Source organism: Diadema antillarum, unplaced genomic scaffold (genome assembly GCF_040938485.1).
Source record: "Diadema antillarum isolate AM-2024a unplaced genomic scaffold, OU_Dant_1.0 seq00000248_RagTag, whole genome shotgun sequence".
Taxonomy (NCBI): domain Eukaryota; kingdom Metazoa; phylum Echinodermata; class Echinoidea; order Diadematoida; family Diadematidae; genus Diadema; species Diadema antillarum.
In genome coordinates this window covers 228,812-244,115 of record NW_027271292.1, presented here as the reverse complement: position 1 = coordinate 244,115, position 15,304 = coordinate 228,812, and the positions used below count along the sequence as shown (strand labels likewise).

The following is a 15,304-nucleotide window of genomic DNA, read 5'->3' as shown; positions in this document are numbered from 1 at the left end:
AATAATTTTGAATATGTAGCTTTGATTATTGAAATCATTATATGACATAAAAAAGCGTAATTTTGACTTTCAAGTCTTATTTACCGCTGTAGAACACTTACATTTAAACCCGTCTGCAATAGATTAACAAAAAAAAAAACTTATTTAATCTTTTTTGTTTTCCTTTTTCTTTAGCCTCACCATGTTGGAGAATGGTTTTACGATGATTTGTGAGAACATCGATATATGCCGTCATATTTGTGTCATTGAAAGCCTGTCTTCTTTTCATGTTGAGGTTTTTTTTAAATCTTTATCTTTCGCACTGGGATTTTATTTGCTATATACGTCTCAACTAATAAGATTAGGTACATGAGAAAGGAAAGTTTATTTTAACGGATGCTTCAGATGTCATCAACATGGGATTTTTCTTGAAATCATACTCTCCTCCCTAGCTCCACTTTTATTCCTAGTTTTGGAATTGTCAGTCTGAACATCAAGTGAGACTTTAGAAAAGATAAATTCCAAACTATGATCGAAATCAAGAACGATCGAATGACTTGGGTAAGATGTGCGAAGGAAGTGACAGTTATCTGTCAACAACTTTACAGTTTGCCCACTTGGTAGGCAACTTTGCAGAATGCTGTCACTAGGATCGTGATGGTGGCAGTATGTCACTTAAATAGACATAGACTCTTTAGTGAAGTTCAGTTGACATTGTGTACTTGTTTATCGAAACATCAGTTTCCATCATATTCTCTGTAAAGGATGTATATTCTTTTCTCAAGTCCTTCCATGCCCATGCATACAGGATACATCAGTCATTTTTACTGAAACACATTGTGGAGTAGCTCTTTGTTCCTGTGCGTCGCTGCATGATTTGTACATTTTGTTTAAAGCAGATACTGATTACAATTTGATATGTTAAAATCTATAAGTGTGAGAATTACATGTATTGAAAAAAAAATCACGTTATTCATAATGTTTTATCAGAGCTATTTCTAAATATATATTATATCATCTATACTATATTATCTTTATACATAGCATATTCATTACTTTGTGGATTTAGTTGCTGGTTTGTGATTAATTGCCCGCTTGTGCGTAGCAGGCGCGGCGCATCGTAAAGCAATATAACGAAAACGAAATGGCAGTCAAGTAACATTTTGAAGTATACGTGTCCTTATTTCTAGCGTGGATTTCTTTTGCAACAGCAGTGTCAAGAATAGAGTAGAATTGTACAAAACGAAAGAGACGTGTACAGAGTTTAACCAATTCCCTTGCATGGTTTTTGGTGTGTAATCCCTTAGGTTTGTGAGTTGTTTCTGTGAACAGTGGTGATTTTGTTCGTATGATTAGTGTCAATAAATCTTTTGTTGTGATTGTTAAAGCGGATTTTATGAGCTAGAGACAAAGGAACGTGTCACCCAACTTCGCCCATGATTCAAGGCACATACATACACACACATCCACACACATACACATACACACGCACGCACGCACACACACACACACACACACACACACACACACACACACAAGAACACACTTATCTGCACACTATTACACAATCAAATACCGAATCAGACGTCGCCATACATTGACCACTAACAACATCAATTTCGTTAAGACTATCATACGATCAATTGGCCATGACAAACGACTGGTTTAGATATTGACAGGCTTCTATTTCTCAATAAATCGGATTTTTACAACATCTTTGAAAGATTGAAGGAGTTTTTCACAAATCAATCTTCAACAGTATCTGTCATCTTCAGTGGCCCCAAATTCTTCATAAATCGTAAGAAAATGTACGTGGCATACATCGTGAATGATACCGAAGAGGTACACATTGTTTACGGAGTCATACGAATTGATTGTAGGGTGAGTTGAATTTAACGATCCTTCACTCATTTTATGAACGATAGAACATTGACTGCATGATTCGACAATGAAATATACAAAGTTTAATATACATCATCAGCCCAAGACATAAGGAAATGAGATTCCGTTGCCATATTTCTTTCTCGGTGTTGTTTTCCTAACTATTTCTATGGGTCTATCTCTACATGGTCGTGCGGGGTGCTGCTCTCTAGGCCTTGTTGAAGAACCGTTTGCCCTCCACGCCCTCGAAGCTGAAGGTAACGACCATCTGTCCACCGACGATCTCCCTAGAAGCAAAGTTGCCTTTGTCACCGGTCAACATCAGCTTGCTTCCCTGCCACGACGGTGTCACGTTGATCTCCTTGCCCCTTAGTTCCTTGATGTCCTGGTCAACGAAGCTCTGTCCGATAGTAAAGGTCACCTGAAAAAGAATCATAGAATATATAAGTCATGATACCATTCCTCGTATGTACCACCAAACACTAAATTCCCCTGTATAGAACTGCAAGGAAAGTATAATTTCATTACTCACAAACATAGCTAGTATTAAGGTATGATTTTTCTCCAGTTTTCTCCCTCTGTACAAATAAAATGTGTAAGATCGCAACTGCTGATGTATATTTTGAACAAATATGTCGGAAAATGGAACCAGCGGGAATCGAATCTGTCATATATTGCTTTCCGGGCAGCGACTCTACCACCAGCACTGACCAGGCTATCCCTGGTTGCTGGCAGTGACAAGAAGAACTTGGAACAAAAATCAAGCTCCGAAATTCCAATTATGTTAAGTAGTCCAAGGTCGACATGGCGCATTAGATGAAGGCAAGAAATTATTAAGCAGAGGGTTGTCCCACTCTGTACAAATGAAATTTGGATTTGCTGATCTACCATTCACGTTGTGACTTTTAGATATGAAGAAGAGGTTATATCAGATACGTAGGATAAAGATAATCTTACATATCTGTATTTTCTAGCCGTCATTTCACGACAAGCCAGTTTTTTATGAAGGGCATTGCAGATTTTAATTTCAATTTCAGTTTTATTTTCGTATTTCTCGATGTAAAAAAAAAAACATAAAATATAACAAAATATGATAATACATAATGTCCAACTTGGATATATGCAAAAAAATACAAACATAGTGTAATAGCGGTCGATGTGTTTGTATCAAAGTAAAAGAATGCTATAGAGAAACCTACTGAAAAGCAAAACTTGTTGAGTGTAGGTCTCAACAAAAGCCTAGTGTGAAGAACAGGATGAGGAGCACGGGTAGAATTAAAGACCAAACTAAAAAAGTAAAAAAAAAAATGACTATCAATACTCGGGAGTACAGAAGATTAACTATCATTTACCGATTCAATTAATGCACATGGAGAGCAGATGAAAGAAAAAATGCAAAGAATCTTACGTCTCGTGTCCGTCCACCACCCACGGTGACGATGTTGAAAGTGTCTCCATTCTGCTTGATCTCGATGGTGGAGCTCTTGTCATCAGGGATCTTGGCTGGGTCAACCTTGACCTTCTCCACCAAAGCCTGCATGTTCTCACCGTGGTCAAAGACCCATTTGCCGGAGAAGTTTGCCATTTTGGTTCTGTGGGTTTGAGCGGCGACTAGATTAAAAGGCGAGAAAATAAAATACTTGATTACATAATTGTTTCACATTAAATTTCCGACGTTAGTGATTGGAAAAATGAATTCATGAAACCTTTTCAGAATCCTGAATCCAAGTAAGTTTGTTAAGGTCATTCAATCTATTCTTTTCCTAATCATTTGTACCATTTGTTCTGATTTCTTGGGAGGAAGGATTGTACCCGATGCCTCATTAAAACTGGGTTTGATATTAACCCAAAGTGGTACGCATATTCCGTTAAGACGATACTTTCAGATGTCAAATCCTGAGATACTGTTGCATACTAAGGTAATCATTTATGGCTGAGGAAGAGTTGGGAGGGTTTAATGGGTGACGAATGAAGATTTCCAAAGGGGATTAGACAGCAAGCACGAGAATGAGGGCTTGAGCCAAAAGTTAAACATCAATCCATGTGTACACTATAGCAGTGTATCGAGATGGACTATAATGGAGTAAATATCATTGAAAAGCTGTGTGCACGACGTCTTTTCCTATCCGACAGTTATGAATTAATGAGTAACATTCGAGTTATGGTGCTTAGACACAATATTGTGATTTAAAAAAAAAAGAAACTGCTCTTAACTATAAAAAAAGAAAATCAGCATTTTTTCTTCAAGAATGAAGCGAAAGGTAAAAATAAATTCAAAGACAGAGTCTACGAGAAAGGCAAAGACATGACTGAGAGAAACGGACTACAACAACAAAGTGACAAAGATAAGGGGACATTTCTGTACTCGAATTGGAAAAGACAAGATTAGATTTTAGGGGTCTTGAATATAATCTATTATCCACTTAACTGACACTGTCAGAAGAATGAAAACTAAAGATATGTTGTGAATTATCAAAGCAGATATAAATGTTTTCAAAGAGTCACCATGAGTGGAATAGAAAACATGTTAGCAGCAGCTTTTTGATTAGTCAAAACATAAGTGAAATCGTTACGTGATCAGTTATAAGCGTGCTAAAAGTAAGTCAAGTTCTGTAGGATAATGTATGATGATGGCAGAAGAGGTAGTGACAGTTACTTACCTGAGAGAAGCAGCAAGATGACTGAGGTGTGCAAGTCAAGATTGCCTGGACAGAGGTGACGAAGAAGGGACTGAAACACGGGAATTTATAGGCCTCCAAACCAACCTCTGGACTCTGGTGTCAATAAGTAATGTGTGCAAGAAAAGGGATGAAAGGGCAGTGGGTGAAGAGGTTACTAATCCACGAGCCTTTTCTGTCTCTTTTCTTTTTATTACATGTATCATAAGCGATCTTTCAGTGCACTCATTTTAGGTGAGAAAGGAGGAGTTTGTGAAGAAGGCGTGGCTTAATCAGCAGTAGGTGAGAGGTAGCACACGCGATTGGTTCAGCTGGATGATAGAAGAGATTACCGTGCTATCAAAGACACACATTTGTCGAGTGCTGACTGCTCGTTGGTTGTTGACACCCCTTAACTTTACACTGACAAAGATTCTCGTGAGATAGTATACCTGAGCAATACTTTTTAGGACTTATAATGTTCTTTCAATTTTAACATATCTACCTGGCAGCAACCATGTGATAGCATGATAACCTCGGAAAGCGTGACTCATAGCTGATTATCATTGTATCTCAGATTAGAGCTTTTTTTCTTTTGCTAAAACATGATATTCGATTCAAACATGACGATTTTAAGGCAATGGTTTCCATTGACCTGTTGTCTTAAGCCATTTGAAGCTATGTAGATACCATGCATTAACGTGCGGAAAATGGTCAATCGACTTTTTCAACAGGATCTCGGTTACATCGTTACATGGATTAATCTGAGCATCTCATCAGAACTTACTTTGTTAGGAAGCAAACGCTAATCTTTGAAACGTCTGCCCAAATAAAATTTCTTCAGAATTTAGTGTCCATCTGTAACGCTGAGTGTTTTGTTATCTACAAATAAGTCCATGCACCTCACATTTAGTTATATCATTTATTTGTAACCGAACAAGCACTACATTGGTTGTATTGTTAGTAAAAACTTCCTGGTGAACAGAAAGGAGAACTCTAACAGCTCTGGGAGAATATATCAAAAGGAAAGGATTTTGATTTCTGTCTTCGGTTGAATGAGTTCGAACCCCACTGAGGATTCTCTCACCCAACTTCAAACACTCTTTATGACGTCTCTTGAAAAACCATAAAAAATCAGCTTTACTTATAGCACCTCATTACCAACACCTGTTTATGGTACCCATCAGACAATAGGCAAACTGAGCTGGGTATCTTTTAGGAACGAACTGTGTCCCGGATGATATCACTGACGTGCAGCCACTCATGTTTGATGGCAATAACACTTGCCAAGTATTTGCTCAATTGGACAATAATTGTCAAATAATTGGCCACTTTTATGGTTATGATTTTCCTTTTGTTTGCCTTCACAATGTTAAGTATAACTCTTCAAGAGAATCAATTTACGAGCAGCTAAATTGTGGAGAATGAGCTCATTTACGACTTGATAGCCACAGCAATATGAGGATAGGACGCCATCAAACACGTGTTAAACTTTTTGTGTGTTCAGTGTAAAGGGCGGACTGAGCTGTGAGACGAGGTCATCACCGCTGATAACATCACTGGGATTTAAATTTTGTCCGTTTTTTTTTTATCCTAAAGGAATCTCAGTCGTATGCTCCTATCCCCATTCAAATAGAGATTTTCCATCACAGCTTTCCCTACGATAACATCATTGAATTGTTAATAATCTTTTCCTTTCTTTCTGTCAAAATAGAAATATATGATTATTTAACATTACAATACACACGAATATTAATTTTTGTAATGAACAGCGGTTACTATAATAGTTTCTACCAGAGGTAGACTTTCAACCCTCTCCTTCAACCATTCACGACTCCACATATCATTTTCTTTAAAAAAAATGTTTGGAAGGACTTGGATTTCATGGAGAATGTTTAAAAGTATTCCAGAGTAAATTGTATATGACGTAATACTTCTGGAATATTCTGGTTGCTTCCCCATCTCGTTGAATTTTGCCACATCACCACGAAAAGCTTTCCATAGAGGCAGCTTGAATTGATACAATATGCCTTCTGGCTGTAAAAGGATGATAACTTCACATTGTAATAGGTTGTGACCTTACTTCACTCTTCTACTATTTCGTTACTTCTATACTACAGGTCTGAAATAAGTTCGTGCAGTTCACTTCCCCGATACTCATTAAATAATCATTTGCTGCAAACCAAACTGTCATGTCAAGGTAGAAAAGCAGTTGACAGTATGGACACAATTCGTTATAACACCTGTATGGCTTGTGATTTTACTATTAACAACTGTTGTTGATCTAGCAATCAATTTTTCAACTGATTTCAAAAAGTGGAAAATATGACGAATATAGACACCGAGCGATATGTTCATCTCGTCACAACAATCAGCACCACAGTGAAAAAGTCTCCAAGAATCTTGAGCTAATTGAAGGAGCCAGATTTAACCAGGTGACACAATCTGTAAGAATCTTCACCAAATTGAAGGAGCCAGATTTAACCAGGGTAAAACTAGGAGTCAGTAGTGCGCACCGAATACAACAATGTTTACTCGACTCGAGTGGTGTTTCCAAAACTAATCTATCGACTTCAGACATTTTTATCACATGTGATAACGCTTTTCAAAGATAGCATGCTGTGTATCATTTACAACGCGAAAGATTAAAAAGGCAAAGCTTTGGGTTTTAATTATGGATAATGCGATATTGGTGGCTCTGTGCTATCAAACAAAATTTAAAGATGAATGGTGATGCAATTTAATGCATTAAATATGAATTGATAAATAATCTATAAGAATTGTTATCTCTCCTATTAAACCTTCGTTCCTTAATGAACCAAAGAGATGAACAGTAAGATGTTTAAACTGCCATTGTTGTAAACACATAAATGGGGCAGTCATTTTATTATATGTTGCTACAGTACCAAAAAATTTTTGGAAATATTCTGCCTCGTTTTATGTGCTTTTTTTTGGGTATGTTTTCTTCACAATTGTTTCACACATTAACATTACAGCCTGTAAATTTGACTCTCTCACACACATAGCCGCTTCACATGCACCCACTGTTTCACAGAGTTTTATATAGTTGAAAAGTTTTCATGGAAGAGCATTATTGATCGCAACGATGCTTCATGCAAGTTACCAGCGGAGATGTTGTTAGCAACTCACATCTCTGCAATCCGTTTGTGCATGTTAAAGAGATTACACTGAAAAAAAAAGGACTACATAAGTATAATACATGAGGCTGCTTCCATTATTTGTCACTGTCACGTGAAAACAAGCAAAAACAACAACCCGTTTTTATGAAACCTCTCCAATTCTTTTTATTTGACATCACTTTTTTTTTTAAATAATTTTGATCAGATCTAACCTGGACATGGAGTTGACTGTAGCACTTTGATAGCCAGCCCTCACTTTTCAGAGTACCATTGTCAAGTAGGCCGATGGAACTATTTTCACATCTGAGTGAAGAGAGAGGAGGTGCAATGGTGGCAAGAAAAAATATCAAGTCCGAGGATAAAAACACTGCATGAATTACTCTCAAGATCTATTGTTCGGAAGTTCTGACCACCAACAAAGAACTGTTAACTTCCGCTTGTTCTTATCCACTCTGCTCTTATCCACTCTACCACAGTACTCCAACTTTGCAGGAGGTGTAACAAAAGGAGATTTTTAAACTTAATCAAATTCATGGACACCTCGGATTGAAAGCGAAGAGCACCATGTGTCAGACAATTACAGAGCGTCTTAAACATGTTAAAAGCTTGGAAATACTTCACTTCCAATACTTCACTTTGTTACTTGACTCGAGTCAAGATATGTAGAGATGGGTTGCTTTGTAGAATTATCACAAAAAGCAACAATCGACCTCTACTGACTTGTCATAAAAACTTTACTTCATGTAGGTTAGAATCAACTTGTAAGATTCTATTTTTGAGATGTACAATGATATTCAGAACATCGACGTGTGTATTCTTTGTATGGTATGATTACGAGCCTGTATTGATCAGAAGTATTATATTATGAAAACAAGTTTTCCAAACATATTTCAGTAGTCTGTGGAAAACTAATAAATGGGTGACATTACAAATCAATACAAACTTAGCATCTACTAAATCAAAAAGTTTCCATGCCCCCTTCCCCCTACCAAAGACGAACATATAGTGAGCTTTCTGCAGAGTGAACTAAAAGGAAAATGAGCATGTCATGTATTGCATTATCTCCTGACAAATTATGTCCTAAGCCGGGAATATCCACTGCTTCCCATTGTCTCAAATAGTGTGTCAAATGTGACTGATTGAATTACTTGGAAAATGGTCCATCTGATTACAGTCCGAGCTGTGTCGACCCTTAAAGAAAATAGTAAGAAGAAAGAAGAAAAAAAAAACCACAACTAACTAACGCGTGAGTCGAAGTAACTTCTCAGCTCTTGAGGGTAATCACAATAGATTTCCTACAGAGTTGGCAAACAATGGCGGATTGTGATTGGTTGTCTGTAGCAAACTATATTTGCGGACCAGAGATCAGTCTGTTTGATGTTCTCATTGATACGGATATGCATGTTGTAAACACAGTAACCTTTCCTCTGCAAGTTGCCAACCACCAAATCTATTTCTCTTTCGCCATTAAGTATCCATGGGAAGAGATTCAATTCACGTTTACCCCATATATCACAGTGGAAAAGTGAGAGAGAGAGAGAGAGAGAGAGAGAGAGAGAGAGAGAGAGAGAGGGAGAGAGAGAGAGAAAGGGGATGGGGTGGTGAGGGGCTATAAAAGCAACAAAAAATATAAGAATGTATAATGCTCGTCACAATATGTTGCACGCATGATCTTTTAGGACTAATGATAACTGCAGAAGACTTTCCAGGTAAGTGAGGGTGTGATCACAGAATCTGCACACGAAGCGGTCGATGCAGGACGGGTGCACCTCACGAGACCGACACCCACGAGTCCTACAGCCGACGAGTCATACAGCTTACGAGTCGCACAGTCCGTGAGTTATACAGCTCACGAGTCATACCACACTGCATACAGCCACAGACCCACGAGACCGACACATTAAGCCCGTGTTGTGTCTGCCCAACTCGTGAGCTGTTTTTGTCTAGTATCGAATTCATGGGCTGTATCAGTATGACTCGTGAGCTGTATGACTCATGGACCTGTTTCAATGTCGAACTCGTGGGCTGTATGACTCGTGGGTGTCGGTTTTGTGGGATGACCCCGTTTTTTACTTTCTCAGTACATCTGTAGGTTTGACGGGTATGGCATGGTAGTTTACTTCCATATAAAAGCAACGAAGACATACATGTAAAGCAGATGATTATAGTTTATCACAGCATAAAATACGGGTGGATGATCCTACTCAGATCTCGACACGACAAAGCTTTGGTTTTTTTCAGAGGGAAAAGAAAGGGTATGGAATTTGAATGAATTGTATGATTTGTATAGAGCTACAGAGCCTTTTGAAGATAAAATTGCAAACTTGCAATGTCCATAAAACAGCTGAATATCATGCTGGTACAAGACAGGAGAATATTCCCGCTGTCGTGAAAATGTGGGACGTACGAGAATTAATTTTTCATCTACATCACTTTGTAGAGGAGATTCCTTTAAAAATGCTTTGGGTTCATTGTCCATGCTTAGTTATCAACAATTATGTGCCCAGAAGAACGATGCGACTGTAGTTTTAAATCAATTTGTACATACTCCTTACACGAATGATGGAATTAAATTTACATGGCAGCTGAAGATGTGAAAAAAAAAGCAATAGGTGTTGAGACGGCTTGATATTGATTTTAGGTTGAACTTTTATGGGTACGAAGGCAACAATTAAAAAGCAGTGTGCATAAAAAGAAAAAAGAACAGCAAAAAAAGTTGATGTATACTTTAGAATCAGCAGTCAGGCACGGAGAGCCAACCAGGTGACTATAGAAACAGGCTGTTGGTATTTGGTATAGAAGAATATCATCTTCAGTAGCATCAGCTATAGTTACCAGAACATGTAATGGTAATGGTAGTGGTGGTTTATGATATTTTAGTGGTAGAAATAAGTGCCAGAGTTGCAGTACAACACAGTGATATATGTATTAGAGAACGAGGTATTATGATTCAGGGCGTTTAGGGAGTTAAGGTTGTATGATGAAAGACTCGGGGTGCAATGTGTCAGGGAGGTAGGGGAGCTCCATATAACTCTCAAACCAACTTTCCATGCTCGCAGCACCTCTGCTACCAGACATGGGCTCCAAACGGCTGTTCTTTCGAAACATGGGTTGTGCTCATATGATCTATTAGAAGACAGGTTCTAAAAGATTCACGTTATAAATCGTTAATAGTGTAGTGATGATCTGACTATGATTTGATATCACATTACTGTATTATGCGCCAATCCAGTGCTGTGTAATGAAAGCTCGTTGTTCTGGTTCACTAAGAGTGTCTTTAAGGTTACTGTTCTCTGCTCACCCACGCTATACTTTCCCCATGCATTCTCTCTCATTTCGTATCCCTCTCGTCTTCTCTTCTCCGACTTCTACTTCTTTTCTTCTTCTTTTTTTTTAGCCTGAAAGTGAAAGCATAGTTCTCATGCCTGCAGAACTGTCAATTTGTACACGTCATGATATGCGTCAGAAATGTTTTAAATAACTATGTAATAACATGATTCCAATTGCTTGGGAAACGACGAAAATGCACTAAAATATCATCTTTAAAGGTTCACCGGGAGTATGCAATCTCAGAGCATATCAGAGCTCTACGTATTTTTATGCCTCCGCCACGAAGTGTCGCCGGAGGCATTATGTTTTCGGGTTAATTGTCTATCCTTCCGTCCTTCCATAATCAATTTTGTGGACAGCGTAACTAAAAAACCGTTTGAGGTATCCTAATGAAACTTGGCATGTATATGTATGAGGGGGTGAAGTTGTGCCTATCAACTTTTGGGTGCACATACTCAAGGTTAAAGACCAAAAGTCAAGGTAAAATGTTCAAAATTTCATTATTTCCCCGTATCTATGCAATGTGTGAGGTTATTTTCTTGAAACTTACTGTACACATGTACTACCTAAGAAAGATTCTCTAGTAAGAGTTTTGGGTATGAGGTCAGAGGTCAAAAGTCAAGTGGAAATGTTAAAATTTCACTTTTTTAAATATCTCGGAAATGGTTAAAGGTATCTTCATGTAACATAGTACATAATGCACGTACTGACTGGCAGTGATTATCTAGGGAATTTTGGGCTCATGGGTCAATGGTCAAGGTCAACCCCTAAAAATTTCACTTTTTCCCCTCATATTTATGCAGTGCCAGCAGGATTTTTCTTGAAACTTGGTGTATCGTATAGGCTACATGTATTACCCAATACAGGTTCTCTGCAATTCTTTTTTTGGCCCAAAAGGTCGAAGGTCAAAAGGTCAAAGGTCAAGTGAAAGTGCTAAATTTCATTTCTTCCTCCATAGCTCGGAAGTGGCTCAAGGTATCATTATGAAACTTAGTACATATTTATGCGTTTTCTGCCTGACAGTAAGGTGATTCTTATGGAATTTTAGGGTCATAGGGTCAAAGTTCAAGGCTCCAAGCCCAGGTTAAAATGCTTACAATAATGCTAACTATAATATAATGCTAACAATTTAATACAAAAATTACACATTTTCTCCATACCTCTAAAAATATTCAATACATAAACTTATAAAAGGGTCAAAAGTCAAGTTAAATCTTCAAATCCCCAAATATACCCTCTCTTAGAAAATGATATAGCCATTCATTCAATTGACCTAGAAAGTGAACATTCAAGGCGTTTGACAAACATGTCATTTTGATATTTTGCCAATTATGTGAAACTGTCGTCACACATTGTCAAGACATAGGCTTACTGTGGACCTATTAGGAGAATCATGCATTATAATGGCCTAGGCATACCAGTCGCAATAGCGACATTTCTATTTTTTTGATGATCGATTATCGAAGATTGACAAATCGGGCTACAGCAGTATCCACCTATCTTTCTCGCTAAAGTGGATCGCATGCATCATGCTGGAAAATCTCCTCTTAATCAAAACAGCGTTAGTTGTGAATGGATAAGTTTTAAGTTAAATATTTTGACACGACTATAGTATTAACACTATAGTCGTACTGACTTCCTGTGTGAAAATTAGATTAATCTGTTGAGGCATGGATGAATGGCGCCAATGCCTGAAATTCTTTCATGTTTCTCTGGAAGTTGTGAAAATTGAAACAAATGATGCTTTCCCCACTTTTCGAGAGTGCTGAATCCGAATCTGGATGATACAATTCTTGTATTAAGGTTTTGAGACATTCAAATTGCCACCAAAATCTGAAATTCTCTTTGGCCTATTTTTGTCTTTAGAAATGGTGGAAAACATTATTGTGCTCTAGCGCTTAGAGACATTTCATGTGATAATGCGCTATATAGATATTGTGAATTATTATAATTATTATTATCATTATCATCATTATGATTATCATTATTTTCATTATGATTATTAGTAATTATGATATATTTGAGTTATGGAACCAATGATTTGTGTTATATTTACATTTCAGTCGAGCGAATTTTCCAAATCAGCAAGAATGATATCCAAAATGGCTTCCACAATAGTAGTCCATACTCAGATATCCTAATAAATGTATGAAAGGATAATAATGATAATGATAATTATAATGATAACAATTACAATAATAATAATGATAATAATAATAATAATAATAATAATAATAATAATAATAATAATAACAAAAACAATGATAAGGTCTTATTTACCCAGGGTAGCCTCTTCAGTGTTGCCACTGCTCTACTAGAGGGCCCTGCAGCTATCATTATTACCCTAGCATTGCCAGGTACCCATTTATACACCTGGGTCGAGAGGGACATCGGGGTGGGGGGGTGGAACATCTTGTCCAAGGACGTAAGCACTGGGCGGGATTCGAACTCTGGTCCTCCGATCAGAAGTCGGGAGTCTTATCCACAATGCCACAAGATGCTCTCATGCGTATCCTGAAAAGTTTGATATTAGCATCCTCTTTAAGAGATGACTACAGTCTGACGCCTACAAAGACTTTATGACTAATAGCTTTATTCTGCTAAAAAGACTTACAGAAAGCCATAAAGATGGTTCCCAAAATGTAAAGTTACTGGGCTATCGGGTATATAGTGTCAGCTTTGTAACTTCTTGAAACTCGTCTCGAAACTCATGTTTTTATGAAACCTATATTTGTCCTGATAACATCATTACAAATGGTTGCAACAAGCACTAACAAGTGGCGATGTTTTTATGTACGAAGTGATAAAAGAAAATTTTTGCATGCATGGGTACCATCTTTAATATCTCAAAACGCTCAGCACCCTCCAAAATAGGGCAAAACCATCAAGGAACATTTTGCTAACGGCGAAATAAGGTTATTAGTCCATGGGCCAAGACCCGAAAAATGGGTTATTGGTACCACCTGAGGTGGCAAAACCTTTTTGGTGTCATTTTGTTTGTCGGGCATAGATATGCTTATCAAGCTATGATAGCATTTCCAAGTGAGTAGCTTAGTCATAATAAATGAATTTTTAACCAATTTGGTCTCGTTTTTATATCCCTATACTTCTGAATCGAAACTAACCGCTATACAAAGAAGAGCGCTGTCTTCCGTATGTCCACAGGTGTTCTGTTGTAAACGCGGTGCGCTTCGTCTTTATTCAAGGCAGCGAAAGGAATATCCAAAGGGTTATGATGTCCACAGCTGTCACGCAATGCACTTAGTCTTTATCTAGACCAATGTACCGTTATTATATCTAAAGTTCCTAATAAAATGGATTATCTATACTGTTTTTATATTACCCTCTCAACAAATACATCAGTCTTAAACAAAAATCACTCTGTTCATTGACAATATTATCTATTATAATGTATTGTAGTGTACCGGTACATTGTTTTTGCATTATCTGTTATTGTTTGATGGAAATAAAGCGACATTGGCGTGGTGTTAGCGTTTTCACCGTAGCGTTTTCACCGGAAAATGATAAATAATTGAAAAATACGGTAAAATTCACGAGGAATTGCTTTGTTGTACTTGTTGTTTTTAGATAAAAGGATATACACTGTATCATAAGCTTTGGATATTCCCTTCGCCGTCTTGAATAAAGACTAAGCGATGTGGACATCATAACCTTTGGATATTCCCTTCGCTGCCTTGAAGAAAGACCAAGCGCACCGCGTTTACAACAGAACACCTGTGAACATACAGAAGACAGTGCTCTTCTTTGTATAGCGGTTAGTTTCAATTCAGAAGTGTAGGGATATGACAACGAGACCAAATTGGTTAAAAATTCATTTATTATGACTAAACTACTCATTTGGAAATGCTATCATAGCTTTATAAGCATATCTATGCCCGACAAACAGAATGACACCAAAAAGGTTTTGCCACCTCAGGTGGTACCAATATCTGGCCTGGCCCATGAACTATTTCATGTAAACAAATGACGTGTATTTTAATTTCATTTGGACGTGTAAAAGTTACTTTGTACTGACTTTGTGTATATGCAATGTCATATTATATGCTTTGGCCGGAAATGAAATAAAAAATGAATGAATGAATGAATGAATGAATATAGGCTCAAATCTGGCGTTAGCACCCAGAGTCTTCTGTTGATTGTTGTTATTGTTGTTGTTGTTGTTGTTGTTGTTGTTATATTTTATGTACATACTGTATTTTAATGTAATATTTTTCCATATTAATGCACCTAGAAACGTCAGTATTAAGCGCTATATAAGTGTTATTATTATTATTATTATTATTATTATTATCATTG

At 37.3% G+C, this 15,304-nt stretch overlaps 1 protein-coding gene across 2 annotated transcripts; it reads right to left on the bottom strand.

Annotated features, from left to right (window-relative positions):
• Positions 1–1,756: 1,756 nt before the first annotated feature.
• Positions 1,757–4,574, bottom strand: LOC139729597 (fatty acid-binding protein, intestinal-like). Of its 2 annotated transcripts, none has more exons than XM_071640523.1 (3): positions 4,521–4,574; positions 3,269–3,471; positions 1,757–2,281 (listed from the first exon to the last, which is right to left on the bottom strand). In XM_071640523.1, the coding sequence occupies exons 2-3, from the start codon at positions 3,443–3,445 to the stop codon at positions 2,069–2,071; spliced, it is 390 nt and encodes a 129-aa protein (XP_071496624.1). In that variant the 5' UTR covers positions 3,446–3,471; positions 4,521–4,574; the 3' UTR covers positions 1,757–2,068. The 2 variants fall into 2 exon arrangements, with proteins under 2 accessions (XP_071496624.1, XP_071496625.1); XM_071640524.1 differs by having other exon boundaries at positions 3,269–3,452; positions 4,521–4,553.
• Between the last annotated feature and the right edge of the window lie 10,730 nt (positions 4,575–15,304).